The sequence below is a fragment of the Aegilops tauschii genome, chromosome 4 (assembly GCF_002575655.3).
Source record: "Aegilops tauschii subsp. strangulata cultivar AL8/78 chromosome 4, Aet v6.0, whole genome shotgun sequence".
Lineage (NCBI taxonomy): Eukaryota > Viridiplantae > Streptophyta > Magnoliopsida > Poales > Poaceae > Aegilops > Aegilops tauschii.
Genome location: NC_053038.3, coordinates 354,995,893 through 355,016,309, shown reverse-complemented (window position 1 = coordinate 355,016,309; position 20,417 = coordinate 354,995,893). Strand labels below are relative to the sequence as shown.

Here is a 20,417-nt window from a genome sequence, read left to right as displayed (position 1 = left end):
CCTCCCTGATAGAGCAAAGAAACTTAAGATCGAGTTTATCCCTTTTCGTCTCTTGCAGGAAAACAAGCAGGAACTATGCAAAAAGATATTAAGCCTGGAGCAGGAGATTGATGACTTGAGGGATCAAAATTATGTCCTCAAGCGCAAATTAAGGAAGAAGCCTACGCCATCAACTAAACTGTCACCTCCACCTTCTTCACCAGCAAAGGAGACATAATCACATGGGTATGGGCACTCCCCTTGGCAACTGCCAAGCTTGGGGGAGGTGCCCCGGTATCGTATCACCATCACACTCCTATCTTTACCGTTTTTCTTAGTTCGATCCTATTTAGTAGTATCTTGATCTAGTAGAATAAAAGTTTTGGTATGATCTAGTTTTGAGTTTTGCTTTATGATCCTTCTATGTAATCGAGTCTGTGAGCTATATAATAAAGATTAGTGTTGAGTCAAGGGCTTGATTATCTTGCTATGATCTTGAGTGAATAAAAGAAAAGAGAAAAGAATAAAAAAGAAATAATAAAAAGAGATCATATTGATTTTATGGCGAGTAATGACTTCACATAGAAAGAGTATGATGATTAAAAATTGTTGAGAGTTGACAAACATAGCTTTGGTCATCATTGCAATTAATAGGAAGTAATAAAGAAAGAGAGGTTTCACATATAAATATACTATCTTGGACATCTTTTATGATTGGGAGCACTCATTAAAATATGACATGCTAAAGAGTTGATGTTGGACAAGGAAGACAACGTAATGGGTTATGTTTTCTTATATCTGAGATAAAGTATATTGTCATGGATCATCCAACATGTTGAGCTTGCCTTTCCCCCTCATGCTAGCCAAATTCTTTGCACCAAGTAGAGATACTACTTGTGCTTCCACCATATCTACCTATATGGATTGAGTAAGATCCTTCAAGTAAGTTGTCATCGGTGCAAGCAATAAAAATTGCTCTCTAAATATGTATGATTGATTTGTGTGGAGGAAATAAGCTTTATACGATCTTGTGATGTGGAAGAAATAAAAGCGACGGACTGCATAATAAAGGTTCATATCACAAGTGGCAATATAAAGTGACGTTCTTTCGCATTAAGATTTCGTGCATCCAACCCTGAAAGCGCATGGCAACCTCTGCCTCCCTCTGCGAAGGGCCTATCTTTTATTATTATCTTCTACCTTATGCAAGAGTCATGGTGATCTTCACCTTTCCTTTTTACATTTTATCCTTTGGCAAGCATAGGGTGTTGGAAAGATCCTGATAGATATATCTAATTGGATGTAAGTTAGCATGAGCTATTATTGTCGACATTACCCTTGAGGTAAAAGGTTGGGAGGCGAAACTATAAGCCCCTATCTTTCTCTGTGTCCGATTAAAACTCCGTAACCACAAGTATTGCGTGAGTGTTAGCAATTATGAAAGACTAAATGATAGTTGAGTATGTGGACTTGCTAGAAAGCTCTGACATAGACTATTTCTGATGTTATGATAAATTGCAATTGCCTCAATGACTGAGATTATAGTTTGTTTGTTCTCAATAAAGTTTCTGATTCATACTTTGCATTGTGAATAGATCATTACTTGAGCAAAAGAAATCATATGACAATATCCATATATGTTGCTGTTATGAGAATAATCATGATGCCCTCATGTCCGTATTTTATTTTATCGACACCTCTACCTCTAAACATGTGGACATATTTATCGTTATCGGCTTTCGCTTGAGGACAAGCGAGGTCTAAGCTTGGGGGAGTTGATACGTCCATTTTGCATCATGCTTTTATATCGATATTTATTGCATAATGGGCTGTTATTACATGTTATGTCACAATACTTATGCCTATTCTCTCTTATTTTACAAGGTATACATAAGGAGGGAGAATGCCGGCAGCTGGAATTCTGGGCTGGAAAAGGAGCAAATATTAGAGACCTATTCTGCACAACTCCAAAAGTCCTGAAACTCCACGAAAGTTATTTTTGGAAATAATAAAAAATATTGAGCGGAAGAAATACGTCAGGGGGGCTTCCACCTGTCCACGAGGGTGGGGGCGTGCCCTATCCCCCTGGGCGCGCCCCCCTGCCTCGTGGGCCCCCTGTTGGCCCTCCTGTGCCCATCTTCTGGTATATGAAGTCTTTCGTCCGAAGAAAAATCAGAAGAAAGCTTTCCGGACGAGACTCCGCCGCCACGAGGCGGAACCTTGGCGGAACCAATCTAGGGCTCCGGCAGAGCTGTTCTGCCGGGAACACTTCCCTCTGGGAGGGGGAAATCATCGCCATCGTCATCACCAATGCTCCTCTCATCGGGAGAGGGCAATCTCCATCAACATCTTCACCAGCACCATCTCCTCTCAAACCCTAGTTCATCTCTTGTATCCAATTCTTGTCTCCAAGTCCGGGATTGGTACCTGTAGGTTGCTAGTAGTGTTGATTACTCCTTGTAGTTGATGCTAGTTGGTTTATTTGGTGGAAGATCATATGTTCAGATCCTTTATGCATATTAATACCCCTCTGATTATGAACATGAATATGCTTTGTGAGTAGTTACGTTTGTTCCTGAGGACATGGGAGAAGTCTTGCTATTAGTAGTCATGTGAATTTGGTATTCGTTCGATATTTTGATGAGATGTATGTTGTCTATCCTCTAGTGGTGTTATGTGAACGTCGACTACATAACACTTCACCATTATTTGGGCCTAGAGGAAGGCATTGGGAAGTAATAAGTAGATGATGGGTTGCTAGAGTGACAGAAGCTTAAACCCTAGTTTATGCATTGCTTCGTAAGGGGCTGATTTGGATCCACATGTTTCATGCTATGGTTAGGTTTACCTTAATACTTTTGTTGTAGTTGCGGATGCTTGCAATAGAGGTTAATCATAAGTGGGATGCTTGTCCAAGTAAGGGCAGCACCCAATCACCGGTCCACCCACATATCAAATTATCAAAGTAACGAACGCGAATCATATGAACGTGATGAAAACTAGCTTGACGATAATTCTCATGTGTCCTCGGGAGCGCTTTCCTTTATATAAGAGTTTGTCCAGGCTTGTCCTTTGCTACAAAAAGGATTGGGCCACCTTGCTGCACTTTATTTACTTTTGTTACTTGTTGCTCATTACAAATTATCCTATCACAAAACTATCTGTTACCTATAATTTCAGTGCTTGCAGAGAATACCTTGCTGAAAACCGCTTATCATTTCCTTCTGCTCCTCGTTGGGTTCGACACTCTTACTTATCGAAAGGACTACGATAGATACCCCATACTTGTGGGTCATCAACGAGCGGGAGAGAGTGTCCACGTACCCTCGTAGACCGAAAGCGGAAGTGTTAAGTAACGCGGTTGATGTAGTCGAACGTCTTCGCGATCCAACCGATCAAGTACCGAACGCACGGCACCTTCGCGATCTGCACACGTTCAGCTCGGTGACATCCCTCGAACTCTTGATCCAGCTGAGGCCGAGGGAGAGTTTCGTCAGCATGACGGCGTGGTGACGGTGTTGATGAAGTTACCGACGCAGGGCTTCGCCTAAGCACTACAACGATATGACCGAGGTGGAAATCTGTGGATGGGGGCACCGCACACGGCTAAGACAACTGTCAACTTGTGTTCTAGGGTGCCCCCCTCCCCACGTATACAAAGGAGGGAGGGGGAGGCCAGCCGGCCCTCATAGGCGCGCCAAGGGGGGAGGAATCCTCCTCCTAGTAGGAGTAGGACTCCCCCCTTTCCTAGTCCTACTAGGAGAAGAAGGAAGGAGGGGGAAAGAGAAGGAAAGAGGGGGCGCCGCCCCTCCCCCTAGTCCAATTCAGACTAGGCCCATGGGGGGTGCGCGGCCAGCCCTTGGCAGCCCCTCTCTCTCCCCTAGGCCCAACAAGGCCCATTACTTCTCTGGTGTTTCCGCTAACCCTTCTGGCACTCCGATATTTATCCGGTGACCCCCGGAACTCATCCGGTGTCCGAATAACATCGTCCAATATATCATTGTTTATGTCTCGACCATTTCGAGACTCCTCGTCATGTCCGTGATCACATCCGGGACTCCGAACTACCTTCGGTACATCAAAACACATAAACTCATAATACCGATCGTCATCGAACGTTAAGCGTGCGGACCCTACGGGTTCGAGAACTATGTAGACATGACCGAGACTCATCTCCAGTCAATAACCAATAGCGGAACCTGGATGATCATATTGGCTCCCACATATTCTACGAAGATCTTTATCGGTCAAACCGCATAACAACATACGTTGTTCCCTTTGTCATCGGTATGTTACTTGCCCGAGATTCGATCGTCGGTATCTCAATACCTAGTTCAATCTCGTTACCGGCAAGTCTCTTACTCGTTCCGTAATGCATCATCCCGTAACTAACTCATTAGTCACATTGCTTGCAAGGCTTATAGTGATGTGCATTACCGAGAGGGCCCAGAGATACCTCTCCGACAATCGGAGTGACAAATCCTAATCTCGATCTATGTCAACTCAACAAACACCATCGGAGACACCTGTAGAGCATCTTTATAACCACCTAGTTACGTTGTGACATTTGATAGCACACTAAGTGTTTCTCCGGTATTCGGGAGTTGCATAATCTCATAGTCATAGGAACATGTATAAGTCATGAAGAAAGCAATAGCAACAAACTAAACGATCATCGTGCTAAGCTAACGGATGGGTCTTGTCAATCACATCATTCTCTAATGATGTGATCCCGTTAATCAAATGACAACTCATGTCTATGGCTAGGAAACTTAACCATCTTTGATTAACGAGCTAGTCAAGTAGAGGCATACTAGTGACACTTTGTTTGTCTATGTATTCACACATGTACTAAGTTTCCGGTTAATACTATTTTAGCATGAATAATAAACATTTATCATGATATAAGGAAATATAAATAACAACATTATTATTGCCTCTAGGGCATATTTCCTTCACTCGCGCCCGTAGAGCTGCCAACAAGTCGAGTTTGAGCGAGTTGGACTAGGCTCACGACAATTTATATTAAAATTTGAGCGAGCACAAACTGAGCGAAGCTCAAGGCCAAGTTGTAAAAAGTAACTTATCCTCAGCTTGTAACGATCTCAAGTTGATCTCGAGGTAGTTTTAAACAAAATAAGATGATTTTCTTTATAATTTAAGCCAATTTTTCAAACAAGATAGAACACAACACATCATAAGAAATAGTTATAAAATTTGACTTATTCTTTGTCAACTGAAGACTAGTACTTAATAGCAAGATATCGTGGATGAACTAGAAAGGGAAGAAAATGAGGTGCATCTACTCTCGAACTTTGGCAAAAAATAACAGGATATTTACACACGGTTGAACACGTACCATATTCTTCGTGCTTAATTAAGCTTCCATGCTTGCTAGTAGCATAATTGAGAAAAAACATACACAATGTATATGGCAATAAATTATCCTATTTTCTTTTAATACATATCAAGATTATTTAATGTAATTATATGATATCTAGCTGAATGAGGGAGTCAGTGTTGGCTCAAGATCGACTCGTTTCTCAATCGAGCTAAATAAAGTGCTCATATACAACTTTTATTTGCGAATCATACAACTTATTTATTTTCGAGTCCATCTCGAGTAGAGCAAAAATATGAGTTGATCTCAAACGGCTCATGAGCATCGAGCTTTTCTTGCAGCCCTTGCCACACATTCGTTGAATCCAGCTTCGCCTGGACAACAGCGGTCGCGCCCCGCCTTCCAGTTCTCCCCACTTGCTTGCGGCTTCTTCCCTCCCTCTTCTCCTTTTCGCGCAAGTTTGTTGGTGAAACCCTAGCAGAATCGAGAAAATATATGAGAGACGGTTGGGGCACGGGTGAAAAACTGTCTGCACCGCCCAAAAGCATTTTAATTAAGCTTCCATGCTTGCTAGTAGTATAATTGAGAAAAATCATACACAATGTATATAGCAATAAATTATCCTATTTTCTTTTAATACATATCAAGGTTATTTAATGTAATTATATGATATCTAGCTAAACGAGGGAGCCAGTGTTGGCTCAAGATCGACTGTTTCTCAATCAAGCTAAATAAAGTGCTCATATACAACTTATTTATTTTCAAGTCCATCTCGAGTAGAGCAAAAATATGAGTCGATTTCAAACGGCTCATGAACATCGAGCTTTTCTTGCAGCCCTTGCCACACATCATCCGTTGAATCCAGCTTCGCCTGGACAAACAGCGGTCGCGCCCCGCCTTCCACTTCTCCCCGCTTGCTTGCGTCTTCTTCCCTCCCTCTTCTCCTTTTCACGCAAGTTCGTTGGTGAAACCCTAGCGAAGTCGAGAAAAATACATGGGAGGTGGTTGGGGCACGGGTGAAAAACTGTCTGCGCCCCAAAAGCCGAAGTCGAGAAAAATACATGGAAGGCGGTTGGGGCACGGGTGAAAAACTGTCTGCGCCCCAAAAGCATTTGAGGCAATACAAGCCCTTTTGAAAAAAGAATGAAACCAGAAACAAGTTCAATTGACACGTAAGAAAACAATGCAAAGGAAAAAAAAATCAGAGCGCCGTTGCCGGGGATCGAACCCGGGTCACCCGCGTGACAGGCGGGAATACTTACCACTATATACAACGACTTTGTTGATTATACATTTTCGTGGCCTATAATTACCTAAAAAACAAAAGTGCAGGTTTCTCCTTGACATGAGGAACGTGCACATTTCAGTTCCTAATGCGATCCAACGTATGTTCAAAAAAAAACTCTTTAGAGCTAATACAAAAGAGTCTACCCAACTGTATGTATTTCTCGAGATCGTTTCCTTGCACATGCTGAGGTTTTCGACCCAGCAGTAGAGCCGGCGGCACTGGAGAGCGTCGTTGGCCAGCTGATCGCCGGTGGCTACCCTGGTATGGTAAGCATTGTAATCCGACAGACAAGGTGAAATGCGAGGGATACAATGAAGACTGACATGTGACGACCCACTCATAACTGAATACAACGCTAACCGTTGCCAGATCTTATGAGGGGGAAAAGCGCGACGAATCGAAAGAGTTGTTCTGTTGCTGTCAGAGTTGTGTCTTTCAACTGTGGAGGTGCTGTACATCACAAGAATTTGAAGCTAAAACTGAAAAGAGAAATGGAATGAAGAACATTTTATACACGGCGACATGAACTAATCTGAGATGATTGGAGATCAGGGCGTCAGACTGTATTCGCTATCTTAGAGTTCATTGCTCAGGCCCAGTTCGTCGTCCATGTCGTCTCCCTCCTCGAAGAGCTTGAGAAATCGTAACTGATCCCGCTCCCTCTTCTTCTTCAGCCAGTACTTGTAGCCTCCGAACAATGCGAGGACAACGATAACGGAAGCGAGAACGCTTACTATTATGGTAACAGCAACAGATGTCTTTTTGGCTTCCACCTCTGAGCTAGAGTGATGTGTTGCAGCATCACCTAGCAATGGTAGAGAAACAAAAATCTTTGAGCAATAGCCATGTGGAGCTCAAACACATAAAGCATCTCGTTAACAATCTATCAATTGAACTGAGCAAACTCGACATCAAATATGCTGCAATGTCGTTACCATGATAAGAGAAAAGCAACCACAAATCATATAAAGGAAGTTTTGAAGAACAGAAACTAGAGGTAATGAATATGAGCCGTACCAGCAGAGACAGTACAGTTTGGGCACAGGAAAGTCGCATTGAACTGCCCTTCCTTGAAGTGTGTGTACTTGCCATCTTTGAAGTCACTAGAACACAGCTCCCATTCATCAAACACATCATTTCTAAACATATCCTGTTCGTACAAACCACATCGCTTGCACTTCTTTTCTGGAAGTTCCGTTAAGGGCTGCCAACAAGATTTAATAAGGAATTCAGTGCTTAGTAAGGAAGATAAACGCAAACACCACGATTACTGAAAACCAGTATCAGGTGTGAACCAAATGAGAGGAAGCCAACAATATCTTGAGTAAAAGTTAGACTGACCTGCCATGACTCTTCACCCTTAAAGGTATATATCAAGTTTGCCTCCTTCACGTCAGGCAAGTATGTCTGGTTATCTCCACTGCAGCGGAAAAACACAGTTGGTCTGGAGAACCATTCATGAGTGGTAAATATATCAACGGTATCAAGTGTGACAAGCCTCGAAGAAAAAGCCCCTACAAATTAAGCATAATCAGTCGTGCACAAAGAATTATTAAGGGCAATAAAAGAAATATTATCAAATTTTATATCCTGTTCAACTACATACACGAGAACACAAAAAATGCAACAGAGAAAGCACACATGAATTTTAGTTCTATGCATTCCCACTTCAGCAAGGGTATACTCATAATTCATATGGTATTTCTCCCCTACAATTTTTTCTCAACTCGACTCACACAAGGATTACTATCCAGTATTCAATGTAAGAAGTATAAGGCTTTGATTATGCTCTTTCCTTTCTTTACCTTTATGTTTCTCTAAAGCTTGTTCAGTAGGTTACTAACATGAGTATGCTATGTAATACAGTAGCAGAGACAGTCTAATCAATCAATCAATCTCTCTTCCCTATGATATTTGTGTTAGTCTAATGCGCAACTTGAGATATTATCATACTGAGAATACAATCTATTACTCAAGTTACTAGCACAATAGAAACTCACCCCAAGTCTTATACTCAACACACCAGCCACTGCTTCACATGGGCAAACACAGCACTTTTTTATACCATAGGCAGTGAGAACATACCCAGTCCTTCCTCCTCATACAGCACACCCATGCTACCAACATGAGAAGCACCACTAGAAAGTGATAAGAACCCATTTCAAAGGAAAAAAAGGTCATAAGAAAATTATGTTCACAAGGTTCAACTACGATGCCACAAAGTTACAAGAAACAAAATAGATACACACATGAAGAAACAAAAATGAGAAATTCTGCTGTTAATATTAATAATGCACAAAACTATTTTCACCTCTGAATTTGAATTAGCTACTACCAGAGCAGAATTTGTCATTCTTGTTTCTCGACGTGTGGATCAAATTGTGTGGCATCATAGATGAATCTTGTATCGAATCGATGTTCTCATTTTTCACCAGACGTCCATACCTTTTCATGTTTTTTCATGGTAGAACGGAACCACTGTAAGGTAAGGAAGCACCAGATATCCCCTCAACAGGATGTAACCCAGTTTAATTAGAAAGCAGGGTCAAGAACTGCTCCGAGTACATATTTATCCCTATCTAAAAAGACACCCTCAGCTGAACAACTACCACCAGCTCCAACAGATGTTCAACAACGGGAGCATGAGATTTTATTTCTAGTAACAATCCTCGTTTCTACAGATAGAAAACTAGTAATAATCCTACTTTCACTAGACTAATGTGCTCACATAACTCGATAGCAGAGTTACCAAGAATATGGAACATGCACAAAATATGATTGTTATACTGATAGAAAACAACCTGTACCGGACCCAGAGTCAAAACTAAAAAGAGAATGAAGTCTCGAAAACTCTTAATTAATAAATATTCGTGCGCCTACTTTGCTCCCCTTTTTGGGGGAAAGCTGGTGGCCCTTTTGACCAATTATGAAGACTAAACAAAATATTTTTTCACGGTGAAACCGAAAAGGGGCCACACTAAAGATTGCTGGACTAGGACAATCCAAATTAAACCAGCAGAACATCCAAATAGTATTATTTTTTTCATAACACTTGCTTTCAAGGCTCTATAAATCACTACTGCCCTTTCACGCACGACATCGCCAATAGAAGTCAAGTTGATGAACTGGCAAGCGCTTAGATTGCAGCCAACTTGTTCAGCAAGCCGCCAACGCATTCGAATAATACAGATTAAAATGGGCTGTTTCCTATGGAAGCAACCACTCTCCACGGACAAAATAGGGTAAACTGCCCGTAAAAGAAAAGGTAAACTAAATTCGGTCAAATGTCCACGCGGAAAGATTGGCTGCTTAAATCCGAAGAAGAAAGCAGCATTGGGAGAGGTAAGAGCCGGATCTCACCAGGAATCGAGCAGAGGGCGACGAATTGGACGACGAGAAGGAGGCGGCCAGGCGAGATCGGCGGCCGCCAACTCATGCTACGGCTGCGGTGAGCGCTACGGTTCGCCGGTGAAGAATCAGAGCCTTGGACGCAGCTCCCCTAGCGCCTGGCCGCCGCAGGCAGGCAGGTGCTCGCTGCGTCCCTCTTCTTCTTCCTTTTCTTCTTCTTCGCCGTCGAAGTCCCCGGAGAGAGAGGACAGGACCTTTCTCCCGTGGCCACGCGTAAACCCACTACCTTTTCTTTGGAACAGGGGAATGACTCTAAATATCAATAGGGTGCAATATAAATCTACTCCCTCCGTCCCGAAAAACATGTCGCGAGGGCAGTTTTGCAAAAAAGCCCTCCAGTTTCTCCCGACCGAACCCGCGCTCCTCGTCTTGCTCCTCCGACAGAATCCCCAGCTCCGCTGCTCCCCGCCGCCGTAGCTTCGCTCCTCCACGCCGCCGCAGCTCCCCCGCTCCCCGCTCCCCTGCTGCAGCTGCCTCCTGCTCCACCGCCGCAGCTGCCACTCGCCTGCCTCCCCAAGCTCCCCCCTTCGTCATAAAAATGTTCGATTTCCCCAGCTACCGCCGCGCTCTGCTCCGGCTGTGTCAGAACCGGCGTCGGCGAGCCCGGAGGCGCTGGATCCGGACCACCACCAACAACCTCATGTCTTGGGGTCGAGCGTGGTGGCGGCGGAGCAAGGATGGAGTCCGGCAAGGGCGATGCAGACCGGCCACGGGGCTCGCTGGAGAAGGAGTTGAGGGATGGCAGCGGCAGCAAGGCCATGGAGGCAGGGTCGACGGAGTGGCGGACGGCAGAGCAGGGCCTTGGCGGCTTGGCTGTAGGCGGGCGCTCGATGCGTCGTTCCCGCGCAATAGAAGCAGGGGAGGCCGGCGGGGTCTTGGATGGCGACGCGGGACCTGACGGCAGCTTGGCGCGGGCGCCGGGGCCGTCGGAGTTGGCCCCTCCGGTGGTAGCGCGGGGAGGCACGGCGCGGAAGGGAGGAGGGCGGCGCTCGAGGTCGCCGACATCCGGCAAGGCCGCAGCGAGGGAGCCGAACGGAGGCGGGCGACGGGAGGCTGCAGGGGCGACGCGCTCGGGGAGAGGGAGAGTGGGGATCGGGAACGAGGGGGATGGAGCTCGCGGGCGCCATTGACACCCAGTGCATTGGGATGGATGCAGGAGAGGTGCGGGCGTGCTTGCTTGCTGACCACCATGGTTCTGTCTCTGTTCCCTTGTGCTCTGTCTCTTTTCTTTGTCCTGTAAGTGCTGGTGTTGCTTCTTCAGATAAGTGGCATGGAAGAAGCCCTGGAATGATGATTCTCGGCTCCATAGCACAGGTATCAATTGCTATCTTCATCGGTGGAATGATGATTTATCTATCATGTGCTCTTGGTCTGTTGCAGTTTGTAACTGATGTGTATTGTTTCTTCAGTTAAGTGGCATGGGTCATCGAGATTGCTAAAGATTACAGAAATCTTTAGTTTTTTTATCATAAGAAAGCTTGATAATAGTTCAATGAATTTTGTTGTCCTATTTTGCTTGCAAGAAGAACATTTTGCTTGCAAGAAGAACCCTAGCCCAAAACCCCAAAAGTAAAGATGCTCTCAAGAAATTCAAATAAAATCCAAATTAATTCTGTTCATTTTCTGGTTGGAATATTTGGACTAGTTCTGCTAGTTTAGAGTTTGGAGTATTCAAATAAAACCCCAAAAGCATTCGATCTCTGAACAATTTTTTTTTCTGTAAGATTTATACTGTCTCTAAATTCAGTCATGAACTATGAACTCTAAAATTAGTACTGTTCCAATAGCATTTTAAATATTCAAGTTAGGACTGCACTTTTAAAGTTCAAGATACTCCTGTAAATTAAACCTCAACTTGCAGAGTTGTTGTTTTCAGTTAACTGAAATTATAGTGACTACTCCTACTTTTTCCTTCTCCTTTGTTCTGAAACTGCAGCTATCATATCTACAGTACCTAGCTACTGTTAGAACAGAACAAGGAGATATCATCATCAGTAGATATCTACAGTTTTATTACTGGAGCCACCATGCAAACCTCATATTCTTTTGTTAGCTCAGAAGATCTGCTCTTGCATTTAGCAGAAGGATTACCACCACTACTATCTTATGCTGTGTAGGTACTTAGAAGTTAATTAGGATCTTAGCTTAGAAGACCTACTCTAAACTAGCAGAACTAGCAGAACATATTTTAAATAATTCAAATTCAGTTTAAATTCAGTTTAGAGTTCAAATAACTAAAATTAATCCAAATTAATTCAAGTAATTCAAATTCCAAATAACCCAAATTCCAATAAATTCCAACGAGGAGTTTATATACAAGGATTAGACAAGGCATACACAAGGGCATGACATAAGGGCATCTTTGTCCCCTCTTGACACAAGATTACACAAGACATACACAGGGAGCACCTGACTACATGACATAAGGGCCTCTTTGTCCCCTCTTGACTACTCCCTCCGTCCCGAAAAACATGTCGCGCCTGTAGTTCATTGCTAATTTTGCAAAAAAAGCCCTCATAGTTTCAAAACCGTCACAAACAAGTCCCTCCACCCTGTCTTCTTCCTCCGCCGTCGCCCGTGCGTCGCCAGGGGCTGTTGCCGCCAAGCTGCGCGATTTGTCGCCCATCAGGAAGTGATCCGCCGCCGTTGTGCCTCCGTCGCCACGTACCTTCAACGCTGCCGCTGTCGCCAAGTACCTGCTCCGCCACCGCCGCCCTGACCTGCTGCCGCCGCGATCCCCTCCCGCCACGACTACCTGTGGGCGTCGCCGGAATTTCCCACCACGATCCGGTGGAGCAGGAGCTCCCTCTCATCGTCCTCGAGCTCCCGCGAGTCCACCTTGAGCTGCCTCCCGTGCGCCACCGCGATCCCTCCCGCCGTGATCCCCTACGGGCATCGCCGGAACCAGCCTCCACGATCCGGTGGATAGGAGCTCGCGCGCATCCTCCTTTATCTCCCGCGAGTCCTCTTCGAGCTCCCACGCGCCGCCGTGCTCCTCCTTCTCCTCTGCCCGCGTGCCCGCATGGCTGTTTCTCCTCTGCTTCTCCCCTGTCGCCGGTGGAGCTGCTGCTGCTGCTGCTCTGCCCGTGTTGATGCTGCTGCTCCTCTGCCCGTGACCGTGTTGCTGCTGCTGCTCTTCTGCCCGTGTTGCTGCTGCTGCTCTTCTGCCCGTGTTGTTGTTGCTGCTGCTAATTGCAATCTGAAGAATTGCTACCTGAAAATTCAGAGACAATATCATCAGAGAAGGTATTCCATCAGAGTAAAATTGCTACCTGAAAATTTGTCAAATTGATTTACTGTTAACTGAATCAGTAGCATCACCCAACATCCATCAGCACATGATGTTGGGTGAACATCAGGCATGCTACGGTGAGGTAATTCTGTACTATAGTGGGTTAGAGAGATTCAGTTAAACTGTAGGTACAGATCTTTTAACTTAAGACATTCTTCCTAAGATCAGCCTTAAAACTTCAGCAGTGTTAAAACAGAGTCATCTCTCTCTCTTTTGCTTGTTGGTTGGTTGCAGACAGATTGTTCCTTTACTTTGATTTCAGAAATCAAAATCTAGGAGGAAATCAAGAGGAGCTGGAGACTTTTGGCAGAACATGGACACCCGCACAAGGGCTTGTAACTAGTCAAGCTGTTTTCCATATAGGATGGTCAATCTCCACAAAATTTTGATTTTCTGAGTAACAACATACAGTATATCCCCACTTGCCGATGGAACCCAAATGACGCCGAATTGCTTGCTGACTACGGTGATTATCAATTGCGAAAATCGAATCACAATCTGAAGAGTCAGTTAGGTGTTGTACTGAAGGAGTAGGCTGAAGATGATTACAGTTTACATACAGCACATGAAATCACAAGCTTGCACAGGCTGAATAAGGCACCACCTCATGTCAGATTGAATAAACATCTTATGAGATATACGCCGATCTTTTACACATTACTTAATAAAGTATACTGACAGTCATAATTTTTTAAATATCTAAACTCAGCCATAATTCAGTTGAACATGCAAGGAAAAATTTAACTTGTGATGTTAGTGAAAACATCACCAGACTGTTAAAATTCAGTTAAAAGATCTGTACCTTGATGCAGACTAAAGGAGTAGGTTAACTGATTTGGTCCTGTGGCTAGTCAAACTGTACCATGCCAAAGTATTTCCTGTAGAGAGAAAAAACAAAATAAGCAAACATAAATTGATTGGAATGTGTTGTAGTTTCACTAGGAGTAGTTTATATGCAAAGGTAATAAATCAGTTTTGATTCTATTGACAGGAGTATATTTTTCTTGACACTTTTCTACCATAGGCATGGTACTATGAGCAAGTAAAATTCAGCAAAACTACTCTAACTAGAGTAAAATTCTGTGAACTACTCTAACTAGAGAAAATGGCTTATGGTTAGAGCAAAGTGTTTGGCTGCCATGGCAACCAAACTAGAAATGGTGCCATGGCACCTATTTCTTGTTTGACTTGCATACTCATTTTGTGTGTGTATATTCTTGTTATGGTACCATGGTGTACTCATCTTTTGTCATTGATGGCAGGAACACATAAATATGGATTTGAACTTGATGCCTCAAGAGGAAGAACATGAAACCATTGATTTGAACTTGATGCCTCAAGAGGAAGACGATGAAGGTATTAATTTGAATTGGATCCCTGAAAAGGAGGAACCTCAAGTGGCAGAGAATGTGGCTATGGATTTGAACTTTATGCCTCAAGAGGAAGACGATGAAGATATGAATTGGATGCCTCAAGAAGATGAAGGGAAAGAGGATGAAGCTCAAGAGGAAGAGGATGAAGTTATGAATTGGATACTTCAAGAGAAGAGAAGAGAATTGTCAGATAAGGAGAGGCATGGTGTTTACTTTGCCTTGCTGGTAATCGAGCTCAAAGATGGGTCTGTTCAACCAGACGACAAGCTGCTAGTCTCAAACCTGTTGGACATAAGTGTACGATCTGTTGAAAGAATCTGGGAAGAGGCTAAAAAGCAAATTGCCGATGGCAAAGAAGTAGATGTCTCAAGCAAGAAGCCAGGAAGATCAGGCCGAAAGAGAAAGGAGCTGGATCTAGAGAGGACCTCAATAATCCCACTGAATAAAAGAAGAACAATTCGATCTCTGGCACGGTCTCTAGGTGTGGCCCGATCGACCCTACATAAGAGGTTCCAGTTGAATGAGCTCAACCGCATCACAAGCACCGTGAAGCCTCACCTCAAGCTAGAGAACAAGCTTGCGAGATTGAAATTTTGTATGTCCATGGTCGATGACAATTCGATCTCAACTTCTCAGGCTATGTTAAAACCAATGACGAATATGGTTCACATCGATGAGAAGTGGTTCGACATGACGAGAGTGAAGAATAGTTACTATGTACTTCCAGGAGAACCTGAACCGAAGCGCACCGTGTCAAACACTCACAGCATTGGGAAGGTAATGTTCCTAACAGCTGTTGCTAGGCCTCGATATAACAATGAGGGGGAGTTAACATTCGATGGGAAGATCGGCATTTGGGCATTCGTCGAAGAGACTGAGGCAAAGCGGACAAGTCAGAACAGAACAAAGGGAACAAAAGTGTTGACATCAGTGAAAGTAACCAGGCCTGTGTGCAGAGATTATCTAAGCAATAAGGTTATCCCGGAAATTCAGGATAAGTGGCCTGACGATGATGAGGGAGCAACAATATTCATCCAACAGGATAACGCAAAGCCTCATGTCCTTCCCAATGATGTAGCTTTTCGAGAAGCTATGGAACAAACTGATCTTGACATCCGATTGCTACAACAGCCCCCAAATAGCCCTGAGTTAAATTGTCTGGACCTATGCTTCCATAACTCTCTCCAGTCTCTAACCGACTGCAGGTCACCTACAAACATCCAGGAACTAGTACAGGGTGTGGAAGAGGAATTCAAGAACTACGATCCCGACAAGTTGCACAGAAGCTTTATCACATTAGAAGCAGTTATGTTTGAAGTTATTAAGGACAAATGAGGAAATCAATTTAAGTTGCCCCACTTGCACAAGGATCGCTTTCAGAATGCTGGACTGGAAATAACTAGTGTATATTGCGACAGTCGGGTAGTTGTTGATACTAGGGTCATTATAGAAGAAATGGAAATTGCAATAGGAAAAGAAAATGAAAGGAAAGAATTAGCTAGAGAAGGGAAAAGAAAGAAAAGTAAAGGGAAGGGAAGGGAAGAAGTGGCCAGAGAAAGGAAAAGAATGTACTCCCTCCGTCCCGAAAAACATGTCGCGAGGGCAGTTTTGCAAAAAAGCCCTCCAGTTTCTCCCGACCGAACCCGCGCTCCTCGTCTTGCTCCTCCGACAGAATCCCCAGCTCCGCTGCTCCCCGCCGCCGTAGCTTCGCTCCTCCACGCCGCCGCAGCTGCCCTGTCCCCGCCGCCGCAGCTCCCTCGCTCCCCGCTCCCCTGCTGCAGCTGCCTCCTGCTCCACCGCCGCAGCTGCCACTCGCTTGCCTCCCCAAGCTCCCCCCTTCGTCATAAAAATGTTCGATTTCCCCAGCTACCGCCGCGCTCTGCTCCGGCTGTGTCAGAACCGGCGTCGGCGAGCCCGGAGGCGCTGGATCCGGACCACCACCAACAACCTCATGTCTTGGGGTCGAGCGTGGTGGCGGCGGAGCAAGGATGGAGTCCGGCAAGGGCGATGCAGACCGGCCACGGGGCTCGCTGGAGAAGGAGTTGAGGGATGGCAGCGGCAGCAAGGCCATGGAGGCAGGGTCGACGGAGTGGCGGACGGCAGAGCAGGGCCTTGGCGGCTTGGCTGTAGGCGGGCGCTCGATGCGTCGTTCCCGCGCAATAGAAGCAGGGGAGGCCGGCGGGGTCTTGGATGGCGACACGGGACCTGACGGCAGCTTGGCGCGGGCGCCGGGGCCGCCGGAGTTGGCCCCTCCGGTGGTAGCGCGGGGAGGCACGGCGCGGAAGGGAGGAGGGCGGCGCTCGAGGTCGCCGACATCCGGCAAGGCCGCAGCGAGGGAGCCGAACGGAGGCGGGCGACGGGAGGCTGCAGGGGCGACGCGCTCGGGGAGAGGGAGAGTGGGGATCGGGAACGAGGGGGATGGAGCTCGCGGGCGCCATTGACACCCAGTGCATTGGGATGGATGCAGGAGAGGTGCGTGCGTGCTTGCTTGCTGACCACCATGGTTCTGTCTCTGTTCCCTTGTGCTCTGTCTCTTTTCTTTGTCCTGTAAGTGCTAGTGTTGCTTCTTCAGATAAGTGGCATGGAAGAAGCCCTGGAATGATGATTCTCGGCTCCATAGTACAGGTATCAATTGCCATCTTCATCGGTGGAATGATGATTTATCTATCATGTGCTCTTGGTCTGTTGCAGTTGGTAACTGATGTGTATTGTTTCTTCAGTTAAGTGGCATGGGTCATCGAGATTGCTAAAGATTACAGAAATCTTCAGTTTTTTTATCATAAGAAAGCTTGATAATAGTTCAATGAATTTTGTTGTCCTATTTTGCTTGCAAGAAGAACATTTTGCTTGCAAGAAGAACCCTAGCCCAAAACCCCAAAAGTAAAGATGCTCTCAAGAAATTCAAATAAAATCCAAATTAATTCTGTTCATTTTCTGGTTGGAATATTTGGACTAGTTCTGCTAGTTTAGAGTTTGGAGTATTCAAATAAAACCCCAAAAGCATTCGATCTCTGAACAATTTTTTTTCTGTAAGATTTATACTGTCTCTAAATTCAGTCATGAACTATGAACTCTAAAATTAGTACTGTTCCAATAGCATTTTAAATATTCAAGTTAGGACTGCACTTTTAAAGTTCAAGATACTCCTGTAAATTAAACCTCAACTTGCAGAGTTGTTGTTTTCAGTTAACTGAAATTATAGTGACTACTCCTACTTTTTCCTTCTCCTTTGTTCTGAAACTGCAGCTATCATATCTACAGTACCTAGCTACTGTTAGAACAGAACAAGGAGATATCATCATTAGTAGATATCTACAGTTTTATTACTGGAGCCACCATGCAAACCTCATATTCTTTTGTTAGCTCAGAAGATCTGCTCTTGCATTTAGCAGAAGGATTACCACCACTACTATCTTATGCTGTGTAGGTACTTAGAAGTTAATTAGGATCTTAGCTTAGAAGACCTACTCTAAACTAGCAGAACTAGCAGAACATATTTTAAATAATTCAAATTCAGTTTAAATTCAGTTTAGAGTTCAAATAACTAAAATTAATCCAAATCAATTCAAATAATTCAAATTCCAAATAACCCAAATTCCAATAAATTCCAACGAGGAGTTTATATACAAGGATTAGACAAGGCATACACAAGGGCATGACATAAGGGCATCTTTGTCCCCTCTTGACACAAGATTACACAAGACATACACAAGGAGCACCTGACTACATGACATAAGGGCCTCTTTGTCCCCTCTTGACTACATTCTTTTCCTTTCTCTGGCCACTTCTTCCCTTCCCTTTCCTTTACTTTTCTTTCTTTTCCCTTCTCTAGCTAATTCTTTCCTTTCATTTTCTTTTCCTATTGCAATTTCCATTTCTTCTATAATGACCCTAGTATCAACAACTACCCGACTGTCGCAATATACACTGGTTATTTCCAGTCCAGCATTCTGAAAGCGATCCTTGTGCAAGTGGGGCAACTTAAATTGATTTCCTCCTTTGTCCTTAATAACTTCAAACATAACTGCTTCTAATGTGATAAAGCTTATGTGCAACTTGTCGGGATCGTAGTTCTCGAATTCCTCTTCCACACCCTGTACCAGTTCCTGGATGTTTGTAGGTGACCTGCAGTCGGTTAGAGACTGGAGAGAGTTATGGAAGCATAGGTCCAGACAATTTAACTCAGGGCTATTTGGGGGCTGTTGTAGCAATCGGATGTCAAGATCAGTTTGTTCCACAGCTTCTCGAAAAGCTACATCATTGGGAAGGACATGAGGCTTTGCGTTATCCTGTTGGATGAATATTGTTGCTCCCTCATCATCGTCAGGCCACTTATCCTGAATTGCCGGGATAACCTTATTGATTAGATAATCTCTGCACACAGGCCTGGTTACTTTCACTGATGTCAACACTTTTGTTCCCTTTGTTCTGTTCTGACTTGTCTGCTTCGCCTCAGTCTCTTCGACGAATGCCCAAATGCCGATCTTCCCATCGAATGTTAGCTCCCCCTCATTGTTATATCGAGGCCTAGCAACAACTGTTAGGAACATTACCTTCCCAATGCTGTGAGTGTTTGACACGGTGCGCTTCGGTTCAGGTTCTCCTGGAAGTACATAGTAACTATTCTTCACTCTCGTCATGTCGAACCACTTCTCATCGATGTGAACCATATTCGTCATTGGTTTTAACATAGCCTGAGAAGTTGAGATCGAATTGTCATCGACCATGGACATACAAAATTTCAATCTCGCAAGCTTGTTCTCTAGCTTGAGGTGAGGCTTCACGGTGCTTGTGATGCGGTTGAGCTCATTCAACTGGAACCTCTTATGTAGGGTCGATCGGGCCACACCTAGAGACCGTGCCAGAGATCGAATTGTTCTTCTTTTATTCAGTGGGATTGTTGAGGTCCTCTCTAGATCCAGCTCCTTTCTCTTTCGGCCTGATCTTCCTGGCTTCTTGTTTCAGACATCTACTTCTTTGCCATCGGCAATTTGCTTTTTAGCCTCTTCCCAGATTCTTTCAACAGATCGTACACTTATGTCCAACAGGTTTGAGACTAGCAGCTTGTCGTCTGGTTGAACAGACCCATCTTTGAGCTCGATTACCAGCAAGGCAAAGTAAACACCATGCCTCTCCTTATCTAACAATTCTCTTCTCTTGAAGTATCCAATTCATAACTTCATCCTCTTCCTCTTGAGCTTCATCCTCTTTCCCTTCATCTTCTTGAGGCATCCAATTCATATCTTCATCGTCTTCCTCTCGAGGCATCAAGTTCAAATCCATAGCCACATTCTCTGCCACTTGAGGTTCCTCCTTTTCAGGGATCCAATTCAAATTAATACCTTCATCGTCTTCCTCTTGAGGCATCAAGTTCAAATCAATGGTTTCATGTTCTTCCTCTTGAGGCATCAAGTTCAAATCCATATTTATGTGTTCCTGCCATCAATGACAAAAGATGAGTACACCATGGTACCATAACAAGAATATACACACACAAAATGAGTATGCAAGTCAAACAAGAAATAGGTGCCATGGCACCATTTCTAGTTTGGTTGCCATGGCAGCCAAACACTTTGCTCTAACCATAAGCCATTTTCTCTAGTTAGAGTAGTTCACAGAATTTTACTCTAGTTAGAGTAGTTTTGCTGAATTTTACTTGCTCATAGTACCATGCCTATGGTAGAAAAGTGTCAAGAAAAATATACTCCTGTCAATAGAATCAAAACTGATTTATTA

The 20,417-nt window shown here is 44.4% G+C and overlaps 2 protein-coding genes across 2 annotated transcripts; both read right to left on the bottom strand.

Moving 5' to 3' along the window:
* Positions 1–7,003: 7,003 nt before the first annotated feature.
* On the bottom strand, positions 7,004–10,264 carry LOC109762031 (uncharacterized). The gene is made up of 4 exons (XM_020320843.4): positions 9,969–10,264; positions 7,950–8,122; positions 7,626–7,812; positions 7,004–7,413 (listed from the first exon to the last, which is right to left on the bottom strand). The coding sequence occupies exons 1-4, from the start codon at positions 10,042–10,044 to the stop codon at positions 7,184–7,186; spliced, it is 666 nt and encodes a 221-aa protein (XP_020176432.1). The 5' UTR covers positions 10,045–10,264; the 3' UTR covers positions 7,004–7,183.
* An 8,175-nt stretch (positions 10,265–18,439) lies between these two features.
* Positions 18,440–19,360, bottom strand: LOC120963447 (uncharacterized). The gene has a single exon (XM_073497731.1). The coding sequence runs from the start codon at positions 19,358–19,360 to the stop codon at positions 18,440–18,442; it is 921 nt and encodes a 306-aa protein (XP_073353832.1).
* Between the last annotated feature and the right edge of the window lie 1,057 nt (positions 19,361–20,417).